The 20,150-nt window shown below is 51.4% G+C and overlaps 1 protein-coding gene across 4 annotated transcripts in view; it reads left to right on the top strand.

Annotated features, from left to right (window-relative positions):
• Positions 1-19,936, top strand: part of EPHB2 (EPH receptor B2) — a 152,402-nt gene extending 132,466 nt beyond the window's left edge. For all 4 annotated transcript variants that reach the window (XM_063177031.1, XM_063177029.1, XM_063177030.1 and 1 more), the window contains exons 13-16: positions 703-852; positions 5,326-5,519; positions 6,295-6,450; positions 9,479-19,936. In XM_063177031.1, the coding sequence (XP_063033101.1) occupies positions 703-852; positions 5,326-5,519; positions 6,295-6,450; positions 9,479-9,587 (609 nt within the window). In that variant the 3' untranslated portion in view covers positions 9,588-19,936. The remainder of the gene's footprint in view (positions 1-702; positions 853-5,325; positions 5,520-6,294; positions 6,451-9,478) is intronic.
• Positions 19,937-20,150: the final 214 nt, after the last annotated feature.

The raw sequence follows: 20,150 nt of genomic DNA, 5'->3' as shown, positions 1-20,150 counted from the left end.
CCCCCCTGCCCATGCTGAAGGATCAGAACCTCCTGGATCAGGTGTAGATCCGCAGACAGACTGGGACACCAGGGCTCATGCCAGAAATGGTCTCTTGCTGACTTCAAAGAGTGGAAGCTGTAGATGGCTGAAGAGGAAGGTGTTCTAATTCCATTTATTCTGCTCTGCAGGTAGCCAAGTGACAGCAAAAGGATAGAGGGAGATCAGTTTGGGTTTTTTACATTCCTGGCCATTCACTTTCTGCCAAAGACCCTCTTAGCACTTGGGCATTTTGCCATGCAGGAGCAGGAGGCAGGGGAAGGAGCTGGCCTTGGTTAAGGTGGTGACAGGGAGGCTGAGGGGACACCTCTGAGTGACCTTCAGGGCAGTAATGAAGAGACAGAGCCAAACTCTTTGCAGTGGCACCAGATGATGCAATAAAGGGGTCATAGACAAAAACATGGCTGGGGACGTTCAAGGTGAGCAACAGGAAAAACTCCTTCCTCAGGAGGGTGTTGGGACAGGTCACCAAATGGGGAGAATCATCATCATCTTGAAGGCTTCCAGCGTGGCTGGACAATCCACATCCACCCTGAGGGACAGACAGTCCTGTACTTCCTTCCTTCTGGGATTTTACTAGAATATCCCAGGGAAATATCGTGGACACTGCTATTTTCCAGTTGCTCCTGCTCTCTCTGTTACCATGCTGTTTTTGCCCTGCAGGGTGGGAAGATCCCGATCCGATGGACGGCACCTGAGGCCATCCAGTACCGAAAGTTCACCTCAGCCAGTGACGTGTGGAGCTATGGAATTGTCATGTGGGAGGTGATGTCCTATGGAGAGCGGCCCTACTGGGACATGACCAATCAGGATGTGAGTTCTTGGGGAACCAGGGGCAGGAACACTGCAGTGGGGAGCATTGCAAGGCCAAAGCATGTCCACAGCCTGTCCCAGCCTGTGGCATGTCCAGAGCCTTCTCTGTTGTGGCAGATGCGTGCAAGGTCAACACCTTTGGAAGCAATAATGGGAATAATTTTGGGATTTATTCTGGCCCTGTGGTGCTGCTGTGGCAGAGATTGAGGATGGCACAGCACCCACTGCACAGGGTTAAGGGGAGCACCCCAGGGGTGTTGGCAGGTGCTGAGGAAGGGAAGGAGCAGGTGGATGAAAAAGGAGATGTTCCTGAGCTGAGAGCCTGTGGAGCAGAGCTTCATCTGCTGGGATCACAGACACTCCAGGAAAGTCTGTTAAAAAGCCACGCAATGGCTTGGGTTGGAAGAGACCTTTAAAGATCATCTCCTTCCAACCCTCTGCCATGGTTAAGGACATCTGCTAGATGGTCAGTAAATCTCCCATGGGAAGCTTGCACTGTGGTCTGTTAAGAACCACAAGTAACTTAGACACAGCTAGAAACCAAAAACACGAGGTACTTCATAACATGCTCGCTTTTAAATATTTCATTCCTCTGCTCTAATTCAGGTCAAACAGTTACATGCACTCCTTGCTCCAGGGATGTTTTTCCTGCAAGGATGGCCCCTGGCTGCAGTCCCTGCCCTCAGCACAGAATGCCATTTCCATGCTCCCTGGTCCTCTTGGTGTGGTACCTGGGGCTCAAAGCCCATCTGGCCAGTGGCATTGAGTGCTGTGAGGATGCTGCACCTGCATGTGTGTGTCAGAAGGCCACTTTTAACTCTGTCTCTCAGAACAGCTGCCCTTCCTCACATCATGAATACTCAGGATGTAACACCAAGGTCCTGGGTGGACCTAGGGAATGCAGAAAGCTTGTCCTGGCTCTTGCAGTATCTGCCTGGCTTCCAGTGTGTCTCAGAGCAGCTCTGGGGAGTCCCTTGGAAGCTTTCAGACATGCACTTCATCTCCACCATGCTGTGGGCTCCTAAGGTCTTGCCTTACAGGGAGAGAGTGAGAGCCAAGCTCCCTGTCCCTCCTGTCTCCTCCCTGACTCCTGTCCCTGCTGCTGTCAGACCTTTTCCATCTCAATAGATCTCCATCTGTGCCACATCAGGTTTCTCCAGAGTGGGGATATTTCCTCCCTAATGCCTGGTGGGAAATTTATTAATAGGAATTCCTAAGCCTGGAGCAGGGGGATGATGCTTTAGAACTTTTGGCTGTTCACAGCCTCTGCTACACCAGGAAAATGTTTCCATCAGTTCTTGGAGGTAGAGGGATGGGACTTAGGGGTCTGCCTTTCTCACCAAGGACAGTTCCCTTCCTGCTAAGCCATTGTTGTCACCTTAGTTTCAAGCATGTCCTGCACCAGATGTTTTGTACCTTCCCTGTCCCTTGTCCTTCTCTGGGAGCTCTTCCCTTGGAGCTTTCTCCTGCCACGGCTGCACTGCTGCAGAAGCACCACTCACTCTGCTGGGGATGGCAGAGCTGTGCCTGTCCCTGGCACCTCCTGCTGCCCTGGGGACGGCAGAGCTGTGCCTGTCCCTGGCACCTCCTGCTGCCCTGGGGATGGCAGAGCTGTGCCTGTCCCTGGCACCTCCTGCTGCCCTGGGGATGGCAGAGCTGTGCCTGTCCCTGGCACCTCCTGCTGCCCTGGGGATGGCAGAGCTGTGCCTGTCCCTGGCACCTCCTGCCGCCCTGGGGATGGCAGAGCTGTGCCTGTCCCTGGCACCTCCTGCTGCCCTGGGGACGGCAGAGCTGTGCCTGTCCCTGGCACCTCCTGCTGCCCTGGGGATGGCAGAGCTGTGCCTGTCCCTGGCACCTCCTGCCCCCCTGGGGATGGCAGAGCTGTGCCTGTCCCTGGCACCTCCTGCTGCCCTGGGGATGGCAGAGCTGTGCCTGTCCCTGGCACTGCTCACTGTGCTGTGGATGGCACAGCTCTGCCATCCCGGGCACCTCCCGCTGCGCGTCGCTGTCCCCAGCCCCTGCTCCCTTTCCGTGCCGCAGGACACGGTGCCCCAAAGCTGTCACCACTTAAGCACAGCTGGTCCTGCTGTGGAGGAGCGTGGCGGATATTGAGGGCAGATTACCCTCCTGACCCTGGGGTGTGAGCGCCTGGGGCGGCGGCTGGGGAGGACATGGAGAGAGCTGGGGCTGCCTCTGGATGAGGCTGACATGGAGAGAGCTGGGGCTGCCTCTGGATGAGGCTGACATGGAGAGAGCTGGGGCTGCCTCTGGATGGGGCTGACATGGAGAGAGCTGGGGCTGCCTCTGGATGGGGCTGATGGCAGCAGGACTCGCTGGGAACAGAGAGGAGTGCTTGGTGTTTGCGTGGTGCTGGTGCCCACCCTGGGCCTCCCCTGGCATTGGCCGGGGCAGACCTGAATCCACAGAGCTGGGCTGGGGCTCAGCAGCCCTTGGGAGGTTCCCTGAGCTGCACAAAGCACGTCAGTAGCCATGGAATCCTTGAGGCTGGAAAAGGCTCTGAGATCATTGGGTCCAGCCATCAAGGTAGCTGTGTTCACCCTAAACATGTCTCCAAGTGCCACATCCACACACCTTTTGAAGCCTTCCAGGGATGGTGACTCCATTTCCCTGCACAGCCTGTTTCAGTGCTTGACAACCCTTTCCCTCCTGTCGAATCCAAACTTTCCCTGGTACAACTTTAGGCCATTTACTCTAGTCCTGCTATTTGTTTTCTGGGAGAAGAGACCAGCACTCCCCAGCTCCACCATCCTGTCAGTGATTTGTAAAGGAGTTACCTCTGGTCAGACCTTCACAGGCCCCATGGGGCCACCACCATGTTCAGCCAGGGCAGCGGAACTGGGGGAGGGCTCTTCCATCTGGCAAATTTTGGCAGCAGCAGTGCCAGCCCCGTGTCTCAGGTCAGCCTGCCCAGCACCTTGGCCACACACAGCAGTGCCTGCAGCACGTCCCAGTCCATTCCCTGCCTGGAGCCACAGACCACCTCAAGCCCTGCCAGATGCCCATCTCACACTCTGGATTGTTTGGCATGGATCAGCCACCAGCTCTTCCCTGCTTCTCTCCCGTTCCCATTCCCAGTATCCTTAATTTTCTCTGTGTAGTCTCCCTACTCAACAATGTGTCCACCACCACATGTCTAGACTTCACCAGGATGGGGTCACAGTCCCAGGGAATCCCACCAGGAAGATCTCTCTTTGGAATTGTGCAAGACATGGCTGGACAAAGCCATGGCAGCCTTGATCCCATGGTGAGAATGGCATGGAGGCATGGAGGTTCTTCCTCAGGATCCCTGAGGGAGGTTCTGGCACTCTTCCTTCCCTTGTCCATCATTCCCGTGGAGACTTTGTCATTTTGAGATCTGCTCCTGATTTCTGCAGTACCCTCAGTTCTGGTTTTTGTCCTTCTGGGTTTTGTTGCCATGCACGAGCCCATCTCTGGTGTTCAAGGCTCCTTCTGCTCATCCTTCAGTGCCTGTGCTGTGCATGGCCAAGGAGGCAGGAGAATCCGGCCTGTGCATGCCCCTGTCAGAGGAACAGATATTCCTGGAAGAAGTGGAGCAGCTTCATCCTCGTTTGTCACCCAGGAGAGGATTGAGGGCTGCAGACTGGCAGAGTGGCAGGGAGGTGGAGTTCCCCTTGGAGAAGATTCTCCAGCCCTTGTTCCATTCCAGAAGATCCTCCAGCCCTTGCTCAAGCCCTTGTGGACATTGCAAGACCAGACATTTTCCCAGACTGTGTGGAGCAGTAAGGATTGACCAGAGCCTTTTTGGATGTGCCTGGAGGTGCAATGTAGCTTTGGCAAGGTTTGCTGCAGCTCTTCTGTGCACACTGCAATGAGTTCTCCTGGGCTGGCTGTGCTGGCTGGGGTCTGAGTCCTCCCTGTGCTGTTTTGCACTTGCACAGGCCTGCAAAATGATCCAGCAGTTTCTGCTGACTGAGCCACCCACGCCTGGCACAGTCCTGTCACCTGGACGAGCTGGTTTGTGTCAGGAGCACAAAACACCACTGGGGGATGGAAAACACAGAGACAGGCTCCCTGTCTGTAACTCATCCCCCTTCTTTGCATGAAGATGTTTTCCCAGCAAGCTGTTGTGCTGTGTCCAAGGATAGCATGATCCCATCTCTGACTGCCCTGCCTGCAGCTGTGGGATCACACATCCTGTCAGGACAAACAGGGGTGCTCCTTTCCCCAGATCAGGAGACTGCTCCTGACAATCAGCCACCCAGGCTGGAGGGCTGAGCAAAGCTGGTGGCACCTCCCAGGACACCTCACACCTCTCCTGACCCGCTCAGGGCTGGAATTTACAGTGTGAGGTGGGGGCAAGATGGGAAGGCAGCAGTGAGTACAGGCTGCAGGATCAGTCATGTCAGTCACCCTCAGGGTCCAAGCAAAGGCACATTATGAATTTAATAGGTTTTATCACAGCTGTACTGATGCCTCTGTCTCTTCCTGCAGGTGATAAATGCCATTGAGCAGGACTATCGGCTGCCACCACCCATGGACTGCCCAAATGCCCTTCACCAGCTGATGCTGGACTGCTGGCAGAAGGATCGGAACCACAGGCCCAAATTTGGGCAAATTGTCAACACCTTGGATAAAATGATCCGAAATCCAAACAGCCTGAAAGCCATGGCACCTCTCTCCTCTGGGTATGTGTCTCTGTCCTTTGGCTCCTCTGAACAGGTCTGGTGTCCTCTGGGTCCTGGTGGCACCATCCCTGCACCTCTCAGGAGCTACTTTAGAGCTTGGCCTGTGTTTGATCCTGTATAGGGAGAGCATTAAAAGATCATAGAATCCCAATTTGGGGTAGAAGAGACCTTAAAGCCCACCTCATTCAACCCCTGCCATGGGCAGGCTCAGCTTCCACTATCCCAGGTTGCTGCAAGCCCCATCCAAGCTGGCCTTGGACACTTGGGGCATGAACAGGGATACAGATGTCAAGGTTCCTCTCCTTGGGCAGCTCTGGTGGGCTCTTGGACAGTGCACTCTGCACACAGAGGAGCACCTTGGTTTCATGTACATGGGGGTGCTGGGCTGGTGGGATTGTTCTGGTATCCCAGTCCCAGTGCATTGGGAGCAGATAAAGCCCCTGATGCAATGTGGAGTTTCCCTGGGCTGGGTGGGTTGCACCAGCTTGTGGGAAGCACTGCCCCTGTCAAGAATGATCTTTCTCCTCGTGAGCAGCTAGGATTCAAAGCTGCATCCCATCATCTCTGAGGGCTCCTGCCTCTGCTGCAGGAACTGATCCAGAAGGGCTTCCCTGATGCTCCGCACAGTACTTCCCTGGCAGAACAGTGATTTCTGGGTGGAATTCCACACTACAGGGCAGTGTCTGCACTGTGAGTGATGCTGAGGCTGTGCCTCAGCTGCTGGAGGGTCAGGAACAGTTGTGCTTGACTGTCACTGCCCATTTCTGTGTTTCAGGATGAACCTCCCCCTCCTTGACCGCACAATCCCGGATTACACCAGCTTCAACACTGTGGATGAATGGCTGGATGCCATCAAGATGAGCCAGTACAAGGAGAGCTTTGCCAGTGCTGGTTTCACCACCTTTGATGTAGTATCTCAGATGACTGTAGAGTAAGTGCCCAGGGTTTGAGTCCCAAAGCACAAGGAAAAGTCCCAGCAGTTTTGCAGCAATTGGTATTGAATTAGATTTTATTTTCATATGATGTAGTTATACTTTTATAGAATTGTTGTTTTGTGGAACCACTTCTAATCTATTCAGTCTCCAGACCATGTGTCTGTCACTCTGCACCTGCAGAATTCCTCTCCCCACTACCACTCTGTGAAAATGAACACCCCTGCCAAGGGTGTCCAAACCCCTTCATGGGACAAACTGAGATTTCAGGCTGGCATCAGACAATTCTCCAGAGCACCTCTGAACTCTGCACTCCTCTTGGATGGCTGATGTATTGATGGAGACAAGCATGGTGCAAAGTCCTGCCTAAGAAAGGCAGAATCACAGAGTGGTTACAGTTGAAAGGAACCACTGGAGGTCATCCAGTCCAACCTTCCTGCTCAGCTTCTAGAGCTCCTCATTCAGGATTACTTCTGTGGAAAGAGATTTCACACCCTCTCTGGGAAGTCTGTTCCACCCCCACAGTAAAGAAGTTCTTCCTCATGTTCTGGTGGATCTTCCTGGGCATTCATTTCTTCCCATTGCCTCTCCTCCTGTTGCTCTGCCACATGGAGCAGAGCCTGGCTCCAGCCTCCACCACATCTCCTCACACACCTCGATAAGATCCCCTTGTGGGGAGTGGTTTCATTCTGTGCTGCATTCACTAAAATGTCCTGCATCTACAGAAGTTATCCTGCAGTGGCAATTGACAAGTGACAATCAGCACCTGATCCTTAGCAAGTTCTTCAGAGAAATCAGACAGCTGAAATCCCACTTCTGGAGGGTTTTGAAATCCCTTGGGGCTGGCTGGGACTTTGATGCCTCTGCTGAAAGATTTGTGGCTGGCTGCAGGTATCTCTAGAAGCCCTCAGAAAGGGCCAAGCATTAGAGCCATCTGTGAGGGCTGCAATGTCTCTGAGCCTGGTGGCCAGGGAGGTTTTTGGATTTGTGCTTAAATCCAAATGCTTAGATCTACCAGTGAGTCAGAATCCATTCACTCAAACAGCCACTGTAACTTTCTCTGGCTTTTTGTTCTTGTTTGCTGCTGGGAAGTTCCCATGGCACTTCTGACTGTTTGAGGACATCTGTGGTGCAATCTCAAGGCCCTGGGGATGATTTTGTCACAGTATTGGCTGGGTTTGTACAACAGAAAGAGAGTCCACAAAATCTGAAGGGTAGGGAAGAACTTTGATCAAACAGAGGTATCAGACCACAACCCACCCCTGCCTGGGTCCTGCTCTTTGCAATATCTGACAGCAGGCAGGATGCAGACAGTCCAGCTAATGCTGGCTGTTCTTTCACAGACATCCTCAGTGTCCCTTAAATGCCAATTCTCCCACTCCCTCACCATGTCCCTCAAGTCCTCTCCAAGAGCCTTCACCACAATTCCAAGGGCATCCTCAGCTCATGTCCTACTGATTTTGGCAAACTTCCATTCCACATTCCTCACCTGCTTGGCTGAATACAGTAGAGAGGACAGCCCTTTTTCCTTGGAAAATTGTGGTGTAACAGGACTTGACACCCCTCCCTGATGTTCTCTGGCCTTTGCAGAAGCTGATAGGAATGTCAGTGGAGCTGCTGGTTTATCCAGATTTGGAGAGCCAGCAAAGTGTGAATGTTTCCTGAAAACTGACTCAGTTCCCCAAATCCACATGGTCTCAACACTGACCTCACTGGTTTGTCTGCAGGCTGGGACACCTGGGACACCCAATTATCTTTCAAGAGTCACAGAACCATTTGAGTTGGAAGGGACCTTAAAGCTCCTCTTAAAGCCATGGCTTTAAGACACTTTCCAGTGTCCCAGCTTGCTCCAAACCCCATCCAGCCTGGCCTTGGGCACTTCCAGGGAAGGGCCAGCCACAGCTTCTCTGGGCAACCTGAGCCAGGGCCTCACCACCCTCTGAGCAAAGAATTCCTTCCCAATATCCAATCAAATATTTATTGTCCAGGGCAGAAGGTTTGGAATCACTGGGCTGTGCAGAGCTACAGTCTTATTCTGGTTTACAGACATGAGAGAAGAATTTATTCCACCCTTTGGAGCTCTCCTTTACCCTTCTTTGCCCAATAACCTCCACTCTAAACATGACAAAGATTTTGCCACTCTTCCCCTTAAATGTCTGTTCCTAGCACTCAAGGACAAAAGGCACCTGAAATTCCTTCAAGTCAGGTTTGGGTCATGTAGCCTCCCATCCCCTGATGGGAAGAAGAAGAAGATCTGAAGATTTCATGACTGAGGTTTATTTGCCAAGGGGAAGATGAGAGCAAACTCAGCTGGAGACACAGACAGGACCAATTTAGTGCCACACTCATGCTCTCGGCATGACTTTGATTTCTCTCAGATGTCCAAATCTATAAAAAATAGAAGCTGTACAAAAATGAGATCACCACAATTTAACAAAAGGATAAGTGCAAAAATTGATCACTTCATGGTCTTATCAGCTCAAAGGAAAAGCATCAAGAACAGCATCATCTGCATATGGGGGTCAGATCTACACTAAGGAGGGGCAGCACATCCCTGTCCTGTGTCTCCAGGGCTAGAAAAAAGCAGGTTAGTGTGTCACAAAATGAGAGAAAATCCAAAATGCAAAACAGTAGATGGGTAAAAAATTTAAGACAAATTGACTCACAAGCAGAGAGCAGAGCCTGTGGCGTTTTGTTTCACACTCTGTTGAAGTTCAGGACTCTGAGGGTGCTGCAGATAGGTAGAAAGTGCAAAGATGGGACAATAAGCAGGAAAAAGTGAAAGAGTAGAGATTTCACAAGGTTTGCATCTGTTTGTTGCATTCATGAAAGAAATCTGTGGATACTTCAGCTCTCTAAATACCATTCTCGTGGACTCATAGAGTCAGGGAATCATAGAATCACAGAATTCCAGAATGGTTTAGGTTGAAAGGGACCTTAAAAATAATTTTAAATACCATCTATGATCTTGTTCTGCTTTGAGAAAATACCTCCTGATATTTGTTTTTGTTTCCTTTCCTCTCAAAGGGACATTCTGCGAGTCGGGGTCACTTTAGCAGGACACCAGAAGAAAATTTTGAACAGTATCCAGGTGATGAGAGCACAGATGAACCAAATCCAGTCTGTGGAGGTTTGATGGCTGCCTGTCCTCCCACTCCTCCTCCTCGAGGCCCTGCTCCCCTTTGCCCCTGTGTGTCCAAGCTCCAGTTCCTGAGTGTTCTGCATGGACCTGAGACAGGCAGCTGCTCTGAGGATCACGGCAGCAGGAGGGAATACCCTGTCCTCAACAATGAGAAGTTGCCAAGAGCTTCTAGAATTTAAGCAATGGAAAAAGGGAACAAAAAAAAAAAAAAAAAAAGACAACTATTTTGAAAAAAAAACAAACAAACTACAAAATATTTTTAAATAATAATAAAGCAATTGCATTCTTGAAAAGGGCTCCAAGACCAATGGGAGTCTCCAAAGGAAGAGAAAAGAGCAGCTTCATGTTTCCTCTTGCACAAGGCTGCTGCAGCTGGACCCAGGCACCTCTGGAGCAGTGGGACTTCTCCAGGAAGAGGAATGCAAGGAAAGGCCACGAGAAGCACATCTCTTCCTCCCATGGCTCTGGGAATGCTGTGAGCCAGGCCCTTCCCCAGAGCCCCTGTGAGCAGATCAGAGGGGGAGAGCTGAAGCTCTTTGGTGCTGTGAAACCAAGTGCATCTCAGAAACTGATGGACTCCTTCAAAAGCTGAAGACTTTTTTTTTTTTAAAAAAAAACAAAACAAAACAAAACCACAACAAATAAACTAAGACTAGAGGAGGCTGTTTCCAACAAATGAGAAGGAATCTGTAACGCCTGGGGGGGGGTGGGGATGGGGAAAACCAATCCTTTTTACATCTCTTATTTTCTCTTGTCATGGAACAGTTTTGTGAGTGACAGTTTCCTAAGGGTCCGTCCATCCACCCTCCAATGGCATCGTGTCTCATACATATCATTGCTCAAGACTTTAGTGATATCCTTTCTAGATGCCAATGATCTTTTCCCAGAAGACTTCCCAAGTACAGTATGTAGTAGTTTTTGATTACAAATGCTGACGTGTACCTTTATTTTTCGGTTGTCACTGTTGGGAGATTTGTCCTTTTACATTGTTTTGTTAACATCAGTTTGTGAGTTTGGGGTTGGAAATTTTCGGTTGGTTGGGGGTTTGGTTTTTTTTTAATGAAAAAGAAATGACATCTCCAAGCATCATATCATCCAAGAACTTAAATCCCTTCCCTGTGGAAGGAAAAATTGCAGCTTATTGACCATATGCCAGGAGAAAAAGGTTTTTTATATGCACATTTCCTCCCATTTGCTTATTTGTTCTTTCCAACTGGTCGTGGCATGACAGATGTTTGTGGCTCTTGGGGTTCCAGGTGTTTGCCAAAGTGAAATGGCCACCAGCTCAACTCGGGGGTGAGCAGCATCACAGGGGGCTTGGGAGGGAAGTGTGGGAGGGTGGAGGGGTTTTGTGAGGGAATGATGACTCCACAGGTGGCTCCAGAGCCCTTTGGAAGTGTCTGGCTGCTGAGGAAGGTGTTGGATTGGTGCATGGGAAAGGCAGGGCAAGCCCAGCCCTCTCAGAGGAGCTGGTGGCACAGCATTTTGGAGAGGGGATTGTGTTATGTCCATGTGGGGATGGGTCCCTGCAGGTGCCAGGCTGTGCAGGTGGGCTCTGTGCCTTGGGGACCCTGTCCCTTCCTTGGGTGATGCAGCTTCAGGCTCAGCCCCTCACGTCACAGAGAGCCTGGGACAGAAAAACCTCCAATCCCTGCTCTCCAGAGGCAAAATGCTGTGGGTGAAGTTGAATTATCAATGAATGGGTTTGTAAATAACTGAAAAAAAATTCCTTAGTTACTGCCCAGGTCTTTGGGGTGTGTGACTGCCACCAGCTGAGCGCAGGGAGGTGCAGATGAGAATGGGGTTGTTCTCTGTGCCCAGCACCACCGTGCATCCTTTGAAGCATTCCACACATGGCATTTTCCCACCCATCTCCTGGCCGTGGCCTCAGCACTGGTGTTCACAGCCCTTGTCTGCCATGGCCATGTGGTTCCTGGGCTCCTCCTCTTGTTTTTGGGAGCAGTGAGTGTTGAAGGCACGTTCACTGGGAGCTGCCTGGCTGTGTTTTCCAGGAGCTGTATCCAAGAGGAAGTATGTCTGCTGTGGATGAAAATCCCAAGCTGTCTAGACCTCTGTGCCCAGACATCATCTCCCCAGACTGCTTGTAAAATATGAGGCCCTCTATGAAATACTTCTAGCATTTTCTGCTGCCAGAGCAGATCCAACACCAGAGTCCTTGTGAGTGGCATCAGAGCAGTCCCTGCAAGTGAGACTTCTCTCCTGAGCTCTTGCCCTGCCCCAGGGTTAGGTGCTCCAGCCCAGGGGCTTTTCAGTTGTCTCTCCAGCCCCTGTTAATCCAAAATCTCTAGTGCAGTGTTGTGTTGATGTTTGCATCCAGGCCAGCCCTGGCTTTGCAGCTCTGGGCTTGCCTGTGGTGATGGGAACCTGGCAGGAGGTGTGTGCTGGGTGCCAGGGTCCTGTCCTGAGCTCAGTGCCCACAGGGCAGGCCCTGGCACAGCCCCAGCATCTCCCTGCATGGCTGGCAGGTGGCACAGAGTGGTGTGGAGAGAGGGGCAGTGGGCTGTAGGCATGGGCTGTGCAGGGGGTACCTGGAGGGGCAGCTCTGCCCCAAATCCAGCCTGGTTTAGCCTGTGTATCCAAAGGGATGCACTTGCTCCTGGTCAGGTGATGGGCTCAGCTTTGAAAGGACATAAAAAATCACTGGAGTTGACTAAACCACAGGAAGTGTTTGCAGAGGGCACACAGGGAAACCAGGAGCTCCCAGGTGTGCCCAGTCCCAGTGTGGTGTGGGAGCCTCCCCTGGTGTCTGTGGCTGCTGTGCTTTGCCCAGGAGCAGTTGTCCCTGCCCCAAAGGCATGTGCAGCTCTCTGGTGGCAGTGCAGGGTGAGGGCAGGATGGTGCTGTGCCAGTGTCCAGCACAGCCAGGAGTGACCTCGTGCCCCAGAGCTCTGCCAGGAGAGCTCTGCCCACCAAACCCACCAGCAGATTCCTGTGGGGCAGCCGTGTGCAAGGAGCACGTGGTGCCCCTCACTCGCCCTCCCCAGACAATTGCTGACCGTTTTCTGCCACCCCCTCCACTCCTGCAGACACCAAGGAGGAGCAATGCCCAGGCAGCATCCCTGCAGAGCCGCCCAGGCCTTGGAAGGGCACTTCAGATCTTCTTCACCTGGAGACATTTTGTCTCAATGCACTGAATCTCCTCGCTGGCTGCTTCAGACACATCTACCTGCCAGACCCAGCCCACTGTGAAGGACAGGTCCCAGTGCCACAGCCCCAGAGCTGTGGCAGCCATCTGCAGGACAAAGCACATCCTTGTCTCTTCTTCTGACCAAAAATCACGTGGTGGTGGTGGTGGTGGTACTAAAAGTAACACCTTCCCATCTGTGTGTACCAGACACAGCTGTGACATCTGTGTTTGGCTGTGCAGGACTAATGGAGAGCTGGGCTAAAACAGGCATGGTCCAGAAAACACTGCAGTTTTCTGCGTCCTTCAGCTCTCCTGGGAGCACAAGGAACCGAGTTCCTGTCAAGTGCTGTGGTTGTAAACGCCTCTGGCACATGCTGCAGGGTGAGGGCAGAGCACTGGAGTGACAATGACATTTTTATTTCATGGGTCTCCAATGTACTGCTACCAAATGGGAGTCTGATGGAAAACTGGGCGTGTTCCAAGGGGAAAAGGCACTTGCTAACATTGACACTGTGAAATGCTGTTGTGCATGTGCATGTGTGCATGTGTGGGTATGTAACAAAAATCATCACATGGAGATTTTCAGGCAGCTTGTTGCAATTTTCACATTTCCCCTGTACCTTTCAAGCTACCTCCCAGCCCTTCCCTTCTCCCCTTCCCATTTCCTGCTGAGGATCAGCCTGTGGATGGCATTCAGTGGGAATGCTGAGCAGCTTGGAAGTTCTCAGTTGGTTGGACAGTGATAAGTTCAAATCTTGCAGAGCATCACAGGGCAGGGCAGAGAAAGCAAAGCATATGTGGACAGTAAAAAATTAAAATATGTTTTGTGGGTCATTTCCAGCTGTTGCCACCAGTCCATTTGCTGGAGTTACAGCCCAGGGCTGTGAAGGAGAGAGGAAAAACGGCCCTGTAAGACACAGCAGTGCCATGAGGAGTCACTTGTCCTAGTGGCTGTAGGGACACAAAACAGGGCACTGTGAGCTGCACATTCCCTCCCTAAAGGATCTGCTCTCCTCCCCAGCAAACCCTCAGAACTGCCTTTCATGAATTAGGGGGGATTTGTGCTTTTCAGCAGCTGAGGAGCTTCTCCTCTCCATAGCATCCTCAGTGCCAAGCAGCAGCTCCCAAAGGCAGCAACCCGTGTTGGGGCTCCCATTGCCCCAGATAAACGTGGCTGTCCCAGGGCTCCCCACTGCTGCAGCCTTCCTGCAGTGCTCTGATCCCAGGGTGGGCTGGGACCCATCCCATGGCCCCACTGCAGTTGGACAGCAGGGTCAGCTCATGGGGAGGGAGAGGCACGTGCAGGGCAGGGCAGGGACACAGCAGAGCGTCATCCCTGTGAGCTCTGCCTTGCCAGATGAGCCCACAGGCACTGCTGGCTCCTGTCCCCCTTCCCCAGCCCAGGATCCTGCTCTGTGCCCTGGCTGGTGAGCCCTACCCAGAGCAGCTCCCTCCTGGCCTGAGCTGAGCTGAGCTGAGCTGAGCTGAGGGACCTTCATCAGCACCAGCCTCTGGCTGCACTGCAGGGCTTTTCCCACACTCCCTGGAGCTGTCCTTGGAATGTGGGTTGAAGGAAAGGTTCTTTCCCAGGAATCCTCACCCAGGCTGTGGATTAGCAGTGGCCTGGAGAGAGAACCTCTTGGAGGGTTTGAGCAGCTGAGGAAACTTCTTGTTATATTTGCCAGGCTGATTTATATAAACCCTGGAGTCAGGGCTTGAACTCTGCTGCATCGTTAACAGTTGTATCCTCTGATGATGCAATAAATCTGGGGCTGCCTTGGATGTACAACAGAGTCCTGGAAGTGTCACTGCTGTCTGCTTTGGTTTAGTGGAGTTTATTGTTTTAATGTAAATCATCTTCTTTCCTGCATGTCTGACTCGAGGCTGATTTAATGTAGATCTTTTTCCATCCTCAAAAATGTTACGTATTTGCAAGTTCTTCACATACAGGATTCGACTTTTTTTATCTACAGTCATGTTTTGGCTTTTTTTTATTGAAACTTGTTCAGGATGTCTTTGCTTCTTGTAATTCTTTGCCCTTCCCAGGACACAACCTTGGCCTGTGTTTGCTTCCATATGTGTTCCAATCTTCCACTGCTCTCCTAGAAAACTCCCTGCACTCTCCAAGTATTTCCTGGAATTTACCTCCTTGCTGTCCCTGTGTAAACTCCTGCCAGCTCCTCTGACAAATGTTATTTGCAGAAATTTGGGACTGGAAGCAAGAAGTCCTCTCTCCCCACAAATCTTTTCCTGAATCTGCATTCCTGCTGTCTTAAAACCTATTCAGCAGTATCTCTCCCTTTTTTTTCTCCTTTTAAAATTCTGCAAGAAATTCCTCTGTGAGCTCTGCGGGAGTGCAGCAGCAGTGCCACTGTGTCTCCCTGTCTTTGATTCCTTGGGCCATCCCAGTGCCCCATTGCCAGCCCTGCAAACAAACCACACTCAGCCTTCTGTGCCTCATTTTTTATCAGGAACTGTTTTGCCTTCATGAAAAAAAGAACAACAAACACTTGGTTGATCCATTTCCAGATCTTTTGTTCCAGTAAACTTCAGGAATTCTTCACTTGCCTCAACTGTAGCTTCAACTTCTACCTCTGGGGTCGGTCTGGAGCTCTTACACAGATGTCCTGCCATATCCTTTGGTTATTCCAGCTAAGTCTGGGAGAGAAGGAGTAAATTTTGTCTCTAAGAGCCCAACAGCTGTGTTATGAAAAACCAATGGAAGGGGTTCAAGGAGGAGTTGTGCCCATGGCAGGGAGCTGGAACAAGATGATCTTTAAGGTCCTTTCCAACCCAAACCACCCCAGGATTCCAGAAGGACTGGGAGAAGTGTGTTACTCTACCTGAGGATGAAGCTGGCACTCAGATCCCCTTTTCCCCAAATTGCCTTTGGTCTGCATTTCCAGCTCACTGACTCCAGGCTGGGTGGGCTGGGTTGGGAGATGGAGGTTGATAAAATCACCAGTCTGGGACAGATGGTGTGGCAAACCCACAGCCTGGCTTGGCCTTTGCTGGTGGAGAATAAATGTGAAATCTCTGATTGCCATCAAATATTGGCATTCAGGAGCCTTCACACAAGGTCACGAGCCAGTGAATTTTTGATGTGCTGGCTCTGCAAATGCTGGAGATGCTTTTGTTCTCCTCCACTCAAAAGGGATACACAGAAATACACAGATACAAAGAAATAAATATACGGATTGGTGCAATAAATATACAGATAGGTGCAGCCAGATCAGGGCTTCTGTAACAGCCAGAAGTCTGTGGGAGGTATAACAGATAAACAGATTTTGATTCTTGGTTCTGGCAGAGGTAAACCCCAGTGATAAAAATTTCATGCCCTTAAATCAGGAAAGATGTGAGAAAGGTGAGAAAGCAGCAGTCACTGTTTCTGACAGTAACAGCTCGAAGGCAGGGGAAGCAGAATATTCCTTGGCACAAAGCACAGTGGTTGGAGGATGGAACTCATGGCTGGAACGTGGATGGATTGATAGGAAAAGGAGAGGTGACTTTAAGCTAAAGGACGATAAGTTTAGATTGGATTTTAGGAAGAAATTCTTCCCTGTGAGAGAGGGGAGACCCCAGCACAGACTGCCCAGAGCAGCTGTGGTTGCCCCTGGATCCTTGACAGTGTCCCAGGCCAGGTTGGATGGGGCTGAGAACACCCTGGGACAGTGGAAGGTGTCCCTGCCTATGGCAGGGGATGGGAATGGTGAGCTTTGAGGTCCTTTCCAACCCAAAACATTCTGGGATCCAAAAGGTGACTGGACAAACTTTTAAAAGATTGACCTTGACACAAAAATACGTCTTCCAGTTTCTCTGGGTCGTGGATGCCTGGGGGCACAGGGTGTATAACAAGATTCCTGCAGAAATTCTTTTATTTGATTGTATTCTTGGGACTGACACATTCTACATCTCTTAAAAGCCCAAACACTCCATCAAGGATCATTGATTTTCCATTTTCACTCTTTCTGGGGAAGGATTTCTGTGTGGAGCCAGAGAGCTTCTCGTGTCAGAGGAAAACCACTTCCTCCTCCTCCCAATTTCTTGTGTATCCCAGGGCATCCCTGGGGCTCAGGGGTGCAGTGGGACATCAGTGCCTCAAACAACTGGAAAAGCACAAAAAAAGAGAGATTGACTGAGTGATCCATCATGTGTTGGACATGGAAGCTCTCTGTGGAAGTATTCTTACCTCAAACCTTCTTTACTGATCCAGAGGACCTTAAGGAGTGCTGGGTATGGCCTGTCCTTCCCTTCCTCTGCTCCAGAGAGGTTTCTGAGATTTGTCCCTCTGCATCGCTGGCTCAGCCTTGTGACCTGCTGGCTGGGTGGCAAGCTGACCATGAGTCCAAATGGATGTGTCAGAGCTTCCTCAAGGGTTAAAATGCAGGAAAGGAGACTGAGACAAGCTTCTAAAATGGGCAAAAAGCTCATGGTGCAATGGAGGAACTCAGGGCTGGGCTGGAGGAGTGCAGGGAAATCCCAGAGGGGCCCCAGAGCAGACAGTGAGTGTTGAGGGCTCCAGGACAAGATCCAGACAGGGATAAGTGCAAGGTTTGGTTTGGAGTGCTGGCCCAAATCTGAAGATGAATTTGTTCTTTATGTCCTGGGGACAGTTTAGATGCAGACATTCAAGCCCTTCGTTGCTTGGTCTGCCACGAGTGAAAAGGTCTTTGGCACGGGCAGGGATTTCTGTCCCTCTGCAGAGCAGCCCAGGAATGTGGGAGATGGGCCAGGCTGGAGCTGGAGGGTCCCTGGCTGCATTCCTGGCCCTTGCAGACCCTTGTGAGCTGTAGGGAACCAGGGAAGGGACAGGTTGGTGCATCAGTGCTTCCTGCTTGGCCCCACCCGCGCTCTGGTCTCCAGGAGGAAGGGGTGGGTTTATGAGCTCTCTGATGGTTATTTTTTCCTCTGAACTCCCAGCTTCTGTGTCTGGGATCCCAGGAGCATTGGGATCATAGGAAAATCCCAACTTTTAGTGAAATACAGTCCAGCTCTCATGTGAGGTGGCCAAGGTTCAGGGCTGTGGGTTTCATGTTGGCCATTCTCTGAAGTACAGAGAAATAAAGTTCAGATTGCAGGAGTTCCCAAAATCCTCTGGGGTTCTGGAGTGAGGACTTGGTCAGGGTGAGGCTGGGTCCCTCGGGTCTGTAGGAGCACTGACCATCCATCCCCAAGCTCCAGGGTTTTCTTTCAAGCTGTTCAGCAGTGGAGGCAAGTGAAACAGCCCAGCTCCCTCTGGCCAGAGGGACAGGCACCTGTGGTCATTCCTGTCCCATCCAACAGTGGGATCTGAGCAGGGAAAGGCCTGGTTTGAGCAGGGGAGGAAGGAAAGCCTCCTTGGAGGGTGAGAGAGTTGGAGACACTGAGCAGGAACTGCAGTCTGTGGATGCCCTGCCAAGGAGAGCAATCCCTGTGGGTGCCACCCTGGATCACCCAGCTTCTCCTGCCTGGGTCCTGGCTTTGCTTCTCCCCTCTTCAGATGATCCTCCAAGACCCCACATCACAGCACACCCCCTGCCATCCTGCTGGAGCTGGAGGGGGAGAAATCAAGGATCGGAGATGGGGGCTTGCATCTGCTGCTTCTTTAGTGGATCTGCAGCCCCTGCACTGGAGGTTTCTGGTGGGTGCCCTCCTCCAGTGAATTCTCCATTCACTTTTCAGCCTGTGACTCTTGCACCCTTTTCTTTGTCACTGCTTGTCCTCCACCTTCAGCTCTCTCTCTCTGCTGCTTGTCTGCCCTCTGTCCCCTCCCCAGTATGGAAGGGCTCCATGGTTTGTTCAGGTTTGGCCAAGGCCAGGGATTCTCTTCCTTGGAGCTGGCCCAGCACATCTCTGCAGGGAACCTCTGCTTAGTTACATCTCTCCCCATTAAAAATCCCCCTTTGCCTCCCTTTCTTTCTGGAAACATCCACCTCACATCACAGATCTTCCTGGGTAAAGCAGCAGAAAGCTGTGTGAGAGCAGGTTTGGTGTGTCAGGATCCCTGGGACATCCAGGGGAAAGGCTCCAGCCCTGCCTCAGGAGAAGGGGCACATCCATCAGTGTTAGAACACAACTTGTACTTCCAGAATTGCTTTGGAAGAGCTTTGCTGACCTTGTGTCACTCCCTGCCATGCTCTTTGGATTGATGGGAGCTCAGTGTACCCAGGGAGTGCTTTGAGGCCCTGGTTTAAGTCTGGGGAGCCTGGGGGTGTTCCAGCCCCTGAAGCCAGAGCTGAGGAGTCACAGTTCTCGCTGGATAAATGAGCCTGGTGCTTCCAGGCATGTCCCAAATAAAGGCATGACCCCTCTCATTTCCCCAAGCCGTGGTCTGAGAGCACTGGGGAGCAGGAAACAGGAGTTTGGCAGCTCAGAGATCTCCTCTCAGGATGAGCTGGGCACAGGTACCCAATCCTCCTTCCTGTGCCAACATCTACCCATGGGCTTCTGAGGAGCTGAAGAGCCAAGGTGGCTGTCCATGCTCCCATTCCAAAGGACTCCTTGCAGAGATCTTTTCCTGGCTCAGATACCAAATCCCAGGAAGGTCCCAGAGGGAAGGGAGGGGTGGCAGTGAGGTGACAGTGAGGTGCTGGGGGAGATGGGGCAGGGAATTCTCTTGTCCATCAGGGCATTGGCTCCTGTGACCTGCCCATGGGATCCTCCCACAGAACACGATGAGGCAGCATCTGCTGGAAACGTCCCTCCCTGGAAGGTCCTGGGGAGCTGCTGATGGCACAGGGAGGGTTTGCAGGGAGAGGAGCCTTTGCCAGGCTCTGGAAGGAGTTGCAGAGTGGGAAACGGGCGAGTCCTGCAGCCACCCAAAGAGCAGGGTGCCAGCACTGTGTCCTGTCCTCCCCTGCCACCAGGGCCAGCATCCATCAGCCGGGTGTCCCCAGCCCTGGCCTCCTGCTCTCTCCGTGTGTTGGCCGTGACCCTGAGGACAACAGAACACTTTTCATGACAGTATTTGTATTTTTTTTAAATTGTGAATGGGGAGATCATGTGCAGGTCCTTGTTACACAGGGATGTGTCTTCCATTCAGCCCAGGGCTTCCCTGGCTTTGTCAGATGTCTTTCGATGTTACGGAGAAGAAATAAATAAATAAATAAATCAGATGTATTTATAAAGGAAACAGAAACCTGCTGCTCCAATGCCTTTGTAGGAGTATTTTTAACAAGACATTTTTTCAAAATAAATGTGAATTGTAAAGTTTGAAGCATTTGCTTGTGGCTTTCCTTTCTAGGTGCTTTATCCAACTTTTCCCCTTCCCAATAATCCTGCTTGGGCGTAAATATGAAGGTGAAGAAACAAGAGAGATGTTGATTACTTAAAAAGGAGAAAACATGCCCAGAACTTGTCTAGTGCCTGGTAAATGACTGCAAGATAAACAGATACCATTGTTACCCCACTTAAACCATTTAATCTGAATA

Source organism: Melospiza melodia, chromosome 26, assembly GCF_035770615.1.
Source record: "Melospiza melodia melodia isolate bMelMel2 chromosome 26, bMelMel2.pri, whole genome shotgun sequence".
NCBI classification, from domain to species: Eukaryota; Metazoa; Chordata; class Aves; order Passeriformes; family Passerellidae; genus Melospiza; species Melospiza melodia.
Note: the sequence above shows the minus strand (reverse complement) of the source record. Positions and strands in the feature narration are given on the sequence as shown.